Genomic DNA, 12251 nt, shown 5'->3' on the forward strand with positions numbered 1-12251 from the left:
TGAGCCATTAACAAGCTGCTCCTTGTAGTCAGGGATACAGTTTGATTTCTTTCACCTCTGTCTGCCTACTGCGTGATTCTGAATCAATCACTTAACCAGACAGTGTTCCTAAGATGTCCCAATACCTAATTAACACATGACTGCAAAAAAAAAAAAAAAAAAAAAAACCCTGCTTGCATCATCCTGGGCACAAGAGGGGTTCCCTGGTCTGTAAGTATGTCTTTGCCCAAACCTACCCTTGAGAAACGTAACCTTTGCTGCTTTTGTATTAACTTAATACTGGCAAAGCTTCAGGAACCTCTGCAGTATAGTCAGTAATCACTGGAATATTATAGCCATTACTATAGTTTACTAATCAACCTACCAGATCCATAGATATCCACGTAATTAGGACCTAAGAATAAGTATAGGTACAAGTGCACTTCTAAAGCCAAGACATGCTGCAGTTTTTTGATGTTCTGGGCATGTTGCACAAAAATTTGAAATATCTTTCATTACACAGAGCCAATGAAATCTTGCTAAATTGCTAGTGTTAACTAGTCTGTCTCTAACATTCCTTGAAAATATGATTATTTAGCAGTATCATTACAAACATTTTAAAATGTTTTGGAACTATCAGGTGGTATACTATTTCTCTGCTTTTACTTATCTTATATAATAAGTCATTCTTCAGCTCCAAATATAGGTATAGGATGGGACCACCCTGTCGTTCATGCTCTCCTTCAATTCTGGCTATATGTTTTAGCGTTGTTTAATGTGTTGTCTTCCAAATGCAATTTTGTAAAATTGTCATCACTTATTTACCAGCCTTGTAAGTCATGAACACTTTTGTTACTTTTTCTTCTCTAAGTTCCTGCTGCTGTCACGTTTCTGACTAGCCCTTTGTTTTAACTATACACAGTGAAACTAGGCCTTGCTTCAGGCTTCCTTTCCACTCTTTATGAGTGTACCACTTATGCATTTTTTTATGTTCTCTACACAGGCATCCTTCATTTCTTTAGTGGTTCTTTTGACAATCCCAATATTATGCACCTAGGGTTTCTTTACTGACTACTTCACTCACTTTTTTTTCTTCTGCTATCACATTGTTCTTCTGTATCAGTGCCTATACTGACATCTTTCACTAACTCTACAACTGTCGTTTTCTGGAAGCACAAAGGTTCTTCTCTTTCATTTTCTGTGCTACCTTCTTTCACTAACTAAGCATCAGAGTTTCTCTGGCAACACATAAGATCATCTATGCCTTCTATGCAAAGACAGCAGGTTGTTGTGTTACTTCAACATAGATCCCTTTTCTTTATCAGGAGTGTGTATTTAAGTCATATCAAGTTGTCGTTGCTTTCCCTCATTCTTACTCAGAGTACATTCACAACTGTGAGTTCACAGTATCATGTCAGCCTGCTGCTGCTGCCTTTCCCCCTTCTACCTAATGGTATAACCTGATGTGGTCTTAGTAGTGTTCCAGACTGTTGTTGTTGCCCCTCCCCATTCTAAGAGTATTCCTAGCACCATGTTGTCTTAATACTATGTTAGACTACTGTTTCTGTCCAACTATTTTTACTTCAAGTATATTCAAAGCACAGAGAATCTATCTGTGCTCCCTCACCCCACAAATTCTACAGAGTTTTGAACTAGGGAAAATCTTGACCTATTATCATGTAATGTGTGAGATCAGATACTAAAGCTACAGGATACATCACATTACCCAATAGTGCCTGTATTTCTTTCTATATGTGTTATAAGACACCCATCTCCATGTACACGCTCACTTCCACCTTTCTCTTATCATATGTTTTACAACTACCAAAATTCATTAACAGGTGTGATCCTGCTCCCAGAAATTAGTAATCCTAAAGCTCAGTAAAAAATTACTCTCTTCTGAGGAAAAGCATTATTAATTAACCAATTTCTTGGCAATGTGCCATATCTTCCCACATTGAAAAAAACACACTGGTTCATTTGATGAAATGTTTTGGGCGTTTGAAGATGACTACAAATAACTAGCTGCAGACTATGGCTATATAAATACTCAGCAAGTAAGATTAATATCCTTAGTCTACTCAAGCTTAACACTATTAGTGCAGTAAGAGGGAACAGAAATGGCCAAAGATGGAAGACAGTACAGCCAGTAAGGTTCATGACTTTAGTTTAACCAGGCTTGAAGGAAAGGACTGTAGTAGTTTAGGACAGATGAGGTGCACCCGTCTGAAGCAGGGTTAGACTTATTCAACCTATGTAGTAGTTTGCTGCTGGAGGACTTTGAAGAGAAGAAATATATGAGGGTTTCAGGTTAAGCATAAAAAATAAGAGAAGGGCAGTACTGAGGACAGGAGAGGTAGCCAAGCAGGAACAGTAGTACATGGTTTGCTAGAGAATGGAGGAACAGGTTGCAATCTGTGCAAGATGGGATAGTGGCAGTAAGTTTTAGGTAAGTTATGAAGGGAGAATTACATTACTTGCCCTCATGTTCTGGAACATGATGATAACCCATTGTCCTAGTTTAGAGGTGTGGGATGCCAAAGCTGCTGTCTCTTGTGATAGTCTGATATCAAATAAGATCCATGTAACAATGCTGTCTATGACATGGCCAAGTATGTTTTTATGGGAGGACAAGGGCTGGTAGTATGTCCTTCCCTAAATATAGCTGGTAGTTTGAAATGTTCATGGTGAAATGATGAAGTACCTTTAAGGAAGGAGACCCCCCCCCCACTAGTTGGGGAATACAAGTGCACCCCCGCCCTGGCTATAGAACTTTCAAGCGGGAATACTGTGCTTCCTGACCAGAAAGTGAGTACATTGCTAGATGACGTGGAAATGGTGTGGGGGGTACCTGTGCATGGTTAGTAATAAACTGAGGCAACCTTAGTCAATATTAAGATATCCAAACTGGGAAGAATGGGATTGATTGGAGAAGTTTTACACTTTGCAGTATAGAGATTACAAGTAGTAGAGCTCAAAGCCTAATGTTATTGGCTTTCAGGAAACTATAAGCTGTATTGGAATAGCTGGTACATATGATAAAAAGCACATTGCTCATGGTAGTGAACGTCATGAAATCTGTGAAACGGAATTTAATGCAGTGATGTGAAAATGTGCAGAGCAAAGTAGTTTATCTAAAGATGACTGAACTGTCGATTGGCAAAGCCAAAACTGCACTAAAGCATTTTTGGGAAAAAGAGCTTAGAAAAAAGTGAGCATTTCAGTTTTAGGCTATTTTGTAGATTAATTACATTATCTTTATTTAAATTCAAACTCTATTCCTAGAGAACTGATAAAAGAGAATGAAAGAGGCTTAAGAGATTGTTGCTGGAGATAAGCTGGGGCATAAGCTCTACAAAATATGTAACTAGATGAAGTGGTGGAGAACCGATTGGCACGGAAAATAAATGTCCACAGCTGCTTCTCTATACATATCTCTAGGAGTGTTAATTATGGGAGTAGGGTTTGCACAGAATATGTTCTGGGTATTGGTCCAAAAGAACCTGGGAGAAATTGTACATAATGCTGATGTGAAAATCCAGTCCTTTCATGTAAATCTTGCACATTATCTTTGTTAAGCCACCCTTGAGTTTCACCATTACTTTCCTGGCCACTCATCTTTATATTCAGCTTTCCCCATTCCCACTTTCTGCTGCACCATATACTGTATTCTGCACTGTTGCCCCTGCGGAATGGAAATACAAATGTGTATTATTTCAGTAATTCTGTCTGAGCTGCAGCATTTTGAACTCTCCTCATTTTATTTACTAATGAAAATATGTTTCTTATGATCCCTGCCATGTTCCCCAGGGTATATACATACATATCTCATGCAACCTTCATTCACAGAGACATCCCCTTCTCCAGGGATAATCAGTTATACCTTGTGAGCGTTGCTGACTTCTTGCTAAATCATTGCAACCTTTTCTGTCATCCTGTCCTTCACTATTCATTCTTCTGTAGTCCTTTTTCTTTTTAGTTGGAGACTGAATGACCTTACTTCGTAAACAAAGCTAGTGTCGTCCTTTGCTTTTTACAAGTCCACTTTCTCCTGATGCATTCTTTTGTTTTCTTTTCTGATAACCTAGTGCACTCTTAAAAGTTCCCAAAATGTCTCTGCTGTTTGCAGCTTCTGTCTCACTGTTTTACCCAACTGAATGATGCCTGCTCTCTTGTAAACCTAGAGCTCTGTTTTTTTTGTTTTTGCCAGTGTAAATTTAGGGATGTTAACCAGACAATGAACCTCATCTTTTTTTCACATCTCCTAAGTTTGATTTTTCATTTCTTATCATCGTCATCATTTCTTCCTGCATCTGGTGGGCAATATACTGAACATACATAGCTAGCAAGACTACCTGGGCTCATCCTCTAACCTTGTAGCCAAAATGGCAGATTTCATGTCCTGCTTCTCACCATCATTCATGTTTGTGATGTATTTTATGCACTGCAATCCCACAGCCATGTTTGTTCCTTTTGTAGGATACACATATCACCATATCCTACAACCAGTATAATTATGATGTTTATTGTAAAGAGGTTTGATCTTTGTGCCTATCCATTACTAAATCTTACTGGAATAAAATCATTGCTGAATAAATTTGCCACATACCTGATTCAGGAGCCTGACTGTAAAACTGAGTCCAAATACTGTAGGGATAACAGCTATTCCTCTCTTCCTCCAGCGGTGCTGCCTAGGAGCAATGATCAAAGTTAGCCTAAAGGATTATAAATTTGTGAAGCAACATATCTTCAATTTATGTACAACTATTCAAGGTAGAAGTATTCCTATAAATAAACTGTAAAGAACTATTCACAAAGTCATGCAGTTTGGGCCCACAGTCTGTCCATAATGAGTTTCATAGTTCAATGTTTGACATTTTTCACTTATTTGTTGAGTCCTGTAAAAGCAGCTAGAAAAAAAGTTGCAGACAATACCATATATTAGCATTTCTACTGAAATTAATTCTGTGATACACTGGTCATTTTAGGATAAGAGTGCTGAGTGGCATTCTGCGGTGAGATAAGTTAGTTCTGTGCAACTGCATTAGTGCAGGGTTCAACATGAAAAGACTGCACTCAGACGAGCGAGAGAGTAATACTGAGTAACAGAAACTAAAGTGTTGTAAAGCTACTTACCACTGTTTAATTTCCCCAAGTCTTTTAGGTTTTTAATACCATGGTGTGACTGGACCACATTCCTAAGTAAAAGTATGATTAAAGTTCATAAAATTAGTATTGTTTCAATCTTTGATGTTAGCCAAAAGTGCTCTTTGCAGCACCCGCAGTTAGCACAGAACTGACTCCTGAAGCTCATACGGAATTACAGATTTTGGTAGTATATCTAAATATGACTATAAGTCATTTTTATAAGACCCATTGCTCCTACTACTATTGGAACTGTTTGGGTAGCCTTCTTCAATATTGGTCTTGTTTCTGCTTGCAAATCCTGGTATTTTATGACCTTGTGTCTCTCTGTAGGCAAGACGATGTAATCACTGGGTGTAGCAATTTCAATGATAAATGTGACTTTTGTCTTCTTTTCATGAACAAGTGCATCTGATTTTCTTGCATCTATTTTTAAACTATTGTTAATGAGTGATCATTATGTGATACAGACTTCATTTTCTATAATGCTTTGTGGCTTATGTTTCCAATGCTTCTTAGCAACTTCAGTATTGCAATGCTTGCATAATCACCTATGCAACAGTCTTACCACATTATTATGCCTTTCAGTATACAGGACCTCTGCCATTAATGTATCAAAACCCAGCAACAAGATGTGTGACTGTTTCCAATTCTGTTTTACAAAATTTGCATTTGTTTCTCTAATATTTTCAATGGAATTTGTAAGGCAACATGTTCATAGTCCACTATCTTGGGCAACCAATATTAACCTTTCGTCTTTTGGTTTAAATTCACCTCTCTTTAATCATTCCTGCATCACATTCTGATAAACATGAGGTTGTTCCAGGAATTTTCTGTACTTGCAGCTATATTTATGCTTTTTCTACATTTTGTGCCCCCTCACCTGATCCTTCACCTTATCTTCTTTCTTCTGTTTTTTTTTTTATTTTGGTACATTCAGTTGTTACCTGATTTTATCTAAGTCTGGTTTGATTTCCATTCCCACTTGACACCAATAATGCTTCTGCAGGGAAGTCATCTTAGACTTGTTATCCTTATGTTTAGAATGTTCACTATGTCTGGATATTGTGAGGTCAACAGATATATATGCAGTGCTACAATTGCAGATCTATACTTGTATTCAGTTTTGAGGAGGCCAATACCCCCTTCAAAACAGGGAATATATAATCTTGGTATACATTGATTTGTATATATCATTTGATAAGTATAGCACTGTTCTTGCTTTCCTGTCCAAATGATTCAATACCTTTTGGGACCAGGCAATCACCCCAGAACTGTAAGTTAGAACAGGAAGAGCTAATTGGGTTATAGCACAGCCTTTGTTCCTAGATGTCATGGCTGTTTACAGTATTATTTTTAGTCTTCTAAAATATCCCTAATTTTTGTTTACATTTGTTCATGTTTTATTGTTGATCCTTCATCAATTCCCAAATTCTATACACTCCCTCCTGCTCAAATTCCTTTATATCACATTCCTGTCCGAGAAAGAGTTTTTCTTGGTGCAGCAGCTTTCCTGCTTTAAAGGTTGCTTTTGCACATTTATCAAGACCAAATTACATTCTTATATCATCTGAGAAAGTTTTGAATACATGCAGGTGTGCTTTCAGTTCCTTATCTGATGCACTATACAGTTTTAAGTCATCCAGAAAAAGAATAGAAGTCTTTACACTTTGTTTTCTGGGTGCCAAATTGTAACTATGATCTAATCTGTTAAGTAGACAGCTTAATGGGTTAAGGGCAAGGCAAAAGAGTAGTAGTGACAAAGGGTCACCCTTGAATATCCCCTTTGAATTTTTATCCCTAGGATAATAATTTGTCCTTTATCATGGCTTAGATGCAGAGTGGTTTGTCACTGTTTCATGGTCCCCATAATGTAATTGATTAATACATCTGTAACCACTCCTTAATCCATGAATGTGTGATGCTGTCAAATGCTTTTTGGTAATCTATCCGTGCCATACTTAGATTCTTCCCCTTTTTACAATTCTCCATTATGACTTTAACAACAAATGATCCTTTGTTCCATATGACTTTCTTTTATTACCCTATTGTTCTATTGCCATTATTAAATTTTCTTCTAAATGACTATAAACTCTGTCAGCATCAATTCCATACATCATCGGTAGACAAGTTATTGGTCAGTAGTTTTTAGGAGAGCTTGTATGATCACTCTAAAGTAGGAGTATCATTTTTCCTGTTGTTAACCAGGTTGATGTCTGTTCGGGATGTGCATATAAATAGTTCTTACTCAGGACTAAATCTACATGTAACAATGTTAACAAGTTTAGCCAGTAGCTAAGTACTGCATTTGGGCCTGGGGTTTTCCATTTAGGCACTTTTCTTAATTTTGTTTCAATTTCTGTGGCCATCACTTCATCCCATTTAATTTCCTGTACATTTGAACTTCTTACTGTTTCTTTTCTATCCATTCAGGATCTTTGTAATGTTCCACAGGGTCTTCAGTGATATTTCTCCAAAATGTGTCTATTTCTTCTTTTTTGGGTTGTATTTTAGTTCCTTTTGCCTCATTTCCCAATTCTCTATAACATGTTTTTGGACCATCGATGAGTTGTTTATTTTGTACTTTTCCTTTATTTTTCTATGCGTATCTTCTAAGTTTTTCTGCCTGTGCTGATATCTTCAGATTATTATTTGTAATAATATACAACAGATCCCAGTCTGTTCTGATACTGCATGTTGCTTTTATCAGTACAGACTAAGATATAACAAATAAAATAAACTAACAGTAGAGAAATATATAGAGGGCTATGTGCATGCCTTGCAGCAACAGTCTCCAGTTTGAATGTGCAGGTGATGTGTCCTCTGTGGAATCTGCATATCCTCATTGTGTTCATCTTTCTTTCGGAGCTCCAGTTTCCTCACACCTCCTGAAGACATAAAGCAAGTTAATTGACAGTATTCCAACCTTCTCCCATAACACCTCACCCAGAATGAAGATAGGCTATGACATTCCTGCAATACTTTTAAGGATTAAGCAAGTAACTGGGAAATGGGTGGTTGAAAGGAATAGGTAGTTGATCAGGGCAGAGTGGAAACATTGAAAAGGGCAGCAAAGATTCAGAATTATTTCAATCAAAGCATGATAATTAGGTCAGTTATTCTGACACTACAAATGCCCAGTCTGCATCTTCTTGTACATATGTAGTTTTTTCTAGAAATGTCTCCTAAAAAAGGTTATATACAAAGATGTGACTTTTGGAATAATATTACACAAACACTGTAGATCAATGTGTGTGCATGTACCTTTAAGAAGCTATCCAAGGGCTTGCACAACTGCATAAATACTGAGCAAGTGCAAGCCTGACTGCCATTTTGTAGTTAGCTGTTGAGATGTGAACATGTATGTATGTAACCTCTGTCTGTTAACTAGTTTGTTCATATTTTATGATGCTGCTATCCATCCTGATGTGTTACTATGTATTAAAGCATCTAAATGAACCCCCCCAGCCTTCTTGTTATATGTGTTAGAGTCGAACAAGTGACATGGTGCTAGAAGTGGCATGTCTAAAGGTCATGGAGTCAGAACCGGCATATCCAAAGGGCATGAAGTTAGAGACAGAATGGTTATAATGATTTGATGCACTTGCTTAGAGTTGGTGGAATATACGAGTGAACCATCCTCATAATATACATACTTCGCAAAACAGGTCAGAAACAAATTTTAAGTATTAAAACTTGCTCAGCACTATTTCTTATTCACAAAAGATGAAACGAAGCATACAGAACATTCTAAATGATATTCACATAAACTATGTACAATATTAATAAAAATGTTCAAATTACTACAGAAAATGTTTGAAATAAAGTCTCAATTGCAGAAAACAAATAAAATAAAGGGAAACAACCGAATTTTAGCAAAGCATGTACTTTTTGTATCAAGCAAAGATATTTGAGTTATCAAAAGTGTATAAAGCAGTACCATGTTTGTGTAGTGTTACAGTAAAGATATTTCACAAAAGTATGGCCATTACGGGGCATATTTCACAGAATACAGCCATTATAGAGCATATTTCACAAAGTACAGTATTTCAAAGAGTTTATTGTGCATTTGAATATTGTTACAAGCTCACAGAACAGTTTGTTTGTACATAAATTACAAGGGCCATATTTTCAGTGTGTTTGTGTATACTTTGTGGGCATGGCAGATGGATTTTGAAAACCCAGTGCACTTGGGTTTGACAGTAATATTGCTGAGAACTGGAGAGTGTTTGAGCAAGAGTATGACATTTTCACACAGGCTGCATTTTCTGATAAAGATGACCGTACAAAGGCATTTATTCTGCTCAATTTAGCTGGGTCAGAAGCCATAGAAAAGGAACATTCATTTGTGTATGCACCTGCTATCTATACAGGAGATGGGGAAAACCATCATATTGTTGTACCAGCTGAGTCAAGGGAAGATCCAGAGTGCTTGAAACATACATTTAGAGAAATGTGTAACCCCCAGACAAATGTTACTATGGAAAGACACATTTTACAGAAGGGATCAAAAGCCTGGTGAAACTTTTGCAGCATATATAACTAACCTGAGAAATAAGGCTAAAACGTGCAGATTTGGTGACTTAAGGGATGGGTTGATAAAATACAGACTTGTGTGTGGTATAAAAGATGATGCTGTGAGAAAGATTTTGCTTCATGACAGTGATTTAACTTTGAATACGGACATTGAGATTTGTCAAATATACACACTCACAGAAAGGCACACAAATATGCTTACAAATGAGAACAACTCTAGAAGGCACAGTGATAAAGACCATGTTGATAGTATGCAGAACATGGTTAAAAGAAACAGGGCCAAGCACATGGCAGTAGCTGCAACCTCTGCAGCACTCACTGGTAAACCCCAGAACTTTTTAGCAAATTCCAGAGTTCCTACAGTCTCAGTGAAGCATAAGATTGACTCAGCAAACTCAAAGCATGGGCCCCACCCTAGTTTCATTGCCAGCTGTCATAACTGTGGTGGAAGTCATGGAATCAGAAAAGGAGAAATGTTTAGCTTTTGGCCAACAATGCCACAAATGCAGTAAGTGGAATGATTTCAAAAGGTTTTGTAAATCAAAAGACCCGCATTCTTTTAATAAGAGGGAACTTTTTAAGAAACAAGTTAATCAGGTAAACAGTGGCAACCTTACTCTTTATGTTGATGGTGTGTCAATGCTTCATAAAACAGTCAATGTAGTAGATTTAACAGCAAAGAATGAAGTTTTTTGTACTGTTCAGATAAATGACAAACCCATAGAGCTCAAAGGCAACACAGGTTCGAAGTGCAATGTTATGTCTGCAGAAACATTTGCTAGAGTGTGTAAAGGTGAAAGGCTTGATTTGGCAAGGTGTGTGAGGTTTATTGTTTATGGAGGTGAAGAAATTTAGATTGAAGGCTCAGTAGTGCTTTCATGTTGCTCTGCTAGAAGATGTTATGACTTATTATTTTATGTGGTCAAGAGGCATGTCCAGTCATTATTAGGGCTCAAAGACACTTTGAAAATGTAACTGTTTTCATTTATTAAGTATATCCACCATGTAAGCTTAAAAGACAACTCTGATTCAACTCCTACTTTATTAACTCGATCACCTACCTCCTAGATAACCACCAAAACCCACCTCTCTCCATCCCACCTTCTAGTTCTAGCACCACTAACTCTTTCTCCTTCAAACCTGTCCAAACCTCCTACATAAAAAGCTCCTCAGCAGACATAAACCATGCTGCCTAGCTGCAGACCAACTCCCCAATGAATACTTAAATATTGCTGCTCCATCTATTACCTATCTTATATCTATCCTTATCAATCGCTCTATCTCCAAATAATATGTACCTCACCTCTGGAAAATCATGCATATCACCCCCTCCACAAGGATGGCCCCTCCAGAGAAATCACAAACTGTCATCCCATTGCCATACTCCAACCCATAGCTAAAATCCTAGAGAAATGTATTCACCAGCAACTCCAAAATCACCTCATCAGCAACCAACTATCCCACTCCCAGCATGGATTTAGGCCAAAGCATAGCACTAACACAGCCTTAGTATCTTTTACTGACTCCATTCATCACCTCGTGAACAATGGTCTCCTAGTCTCAGCAGCTTCCTAAATATGTCAAAGGCATTTGACACTGTTTCGCACCAACTTCTCCTATAGAAAGTTGCCACTTACCATCTCAGGTTATCTACACTTACATTGTTTCAGAGCTACCTATCTGACTGTAAACATGGCACCAAATGGGAGAAAAATCTCTCTCCTCTGCTACCAGTGTCCACTGGTGTACCCCAAGGGTCCAAACTCGGCCCCCTCCTTTTTATCCTATTTACTAATAGTATAAACTCAGCAACCCAACTCACTACAATCATACAACAGGCAGACAATACATCCCTTATGTGCTCTGCCCCAACCCTCCCAGAATTTCAAGATAAGACCCAAAAATAATTTCAGTAAACAGAAACCTACCTATCCAACCACTAGCTCTTTCTAAACCCTAATAAGACTAAACTAATGATTATCACCAACAAACCATCCAGTAACCACTCTCCATCTCTCACTATTCATTCCACCAATTGAACCATAATTGAACCTACAAACCATACCAAACTCCTACATGTAACTATAGATGACAGCCTGAAATTTGATATTCACATTTCCTTGGCAATCAAAAAGGTTGATGCCAAACTTGGATCTCTCTACTGTGCAAAATCTTTCCTAACAACCCAAGCCAAACTAGCCACTGTTAGATCCCAACTTCTGCCTAACCTACTCTACTGCTCACACATATTTACAAACCAGCACAAAACCGACCTAAACAACCTATCATCCTGCTATAATAAAATTGTAAAATTTGCGTGCAGTCATCCCCAAAAATCTCATCACTGCTCTGCTCACCAACAACTGAATTGGCATGAGCTTCCCAACCTGTTAACACTAAACCATCTTACTTTACATACCCAATCATTCACAACCCCAAACTATGCCCTTTATTATCCTCCCTAGTTAAACCACAAGTCAATACAAGGTAGATATTCAAACAGACTGCTGCTAAAAATTATGCAGTCACACAACTACCATGGTGACTGCCTCTACTCTAATAAAATAGCTAAGGCCTGGAATGCTCTCACC

The 12251-nt window shown here is 37.7% G+C and overlaps 1 protein-coding gene across 1 annotated transcript in view; it reads right to left on the reverse strand.

Moving 5' to 3' along the window:
- LOC122791686 (xanthine dehydrogenase/oxidase-like) overlaps positions 1-12251 on the reverse strand; it is a 1688659-nt gene that overhangs the window by 406636 nt on the left and 1269772 nt on the right. The window contains exon 28 of the mRNA XM_044059558.1: positions 4589-4670. Within this exon, the coding sequence (XP_043915493.1) occupies positions 4589-4670 (82 nt within the window). The remainder of the gene's footprint in view (positions 1-4588; positions 4671-12251) is intronic.

Source organism: Protopterus annectens, chromosome 1.part2 (assembly GCF_019279795.1).
Source record: "Protopterus annectens isolate FY-2018-M chromosome 1.part2, PAN1.0, whole genome shotgun sequence".
Taxonomy (NCBI): Eukaryota; Metazoa; Chordata; order Ceratodontiformes; family Protopteridae; genus Protopterus; species Protopterus annectens.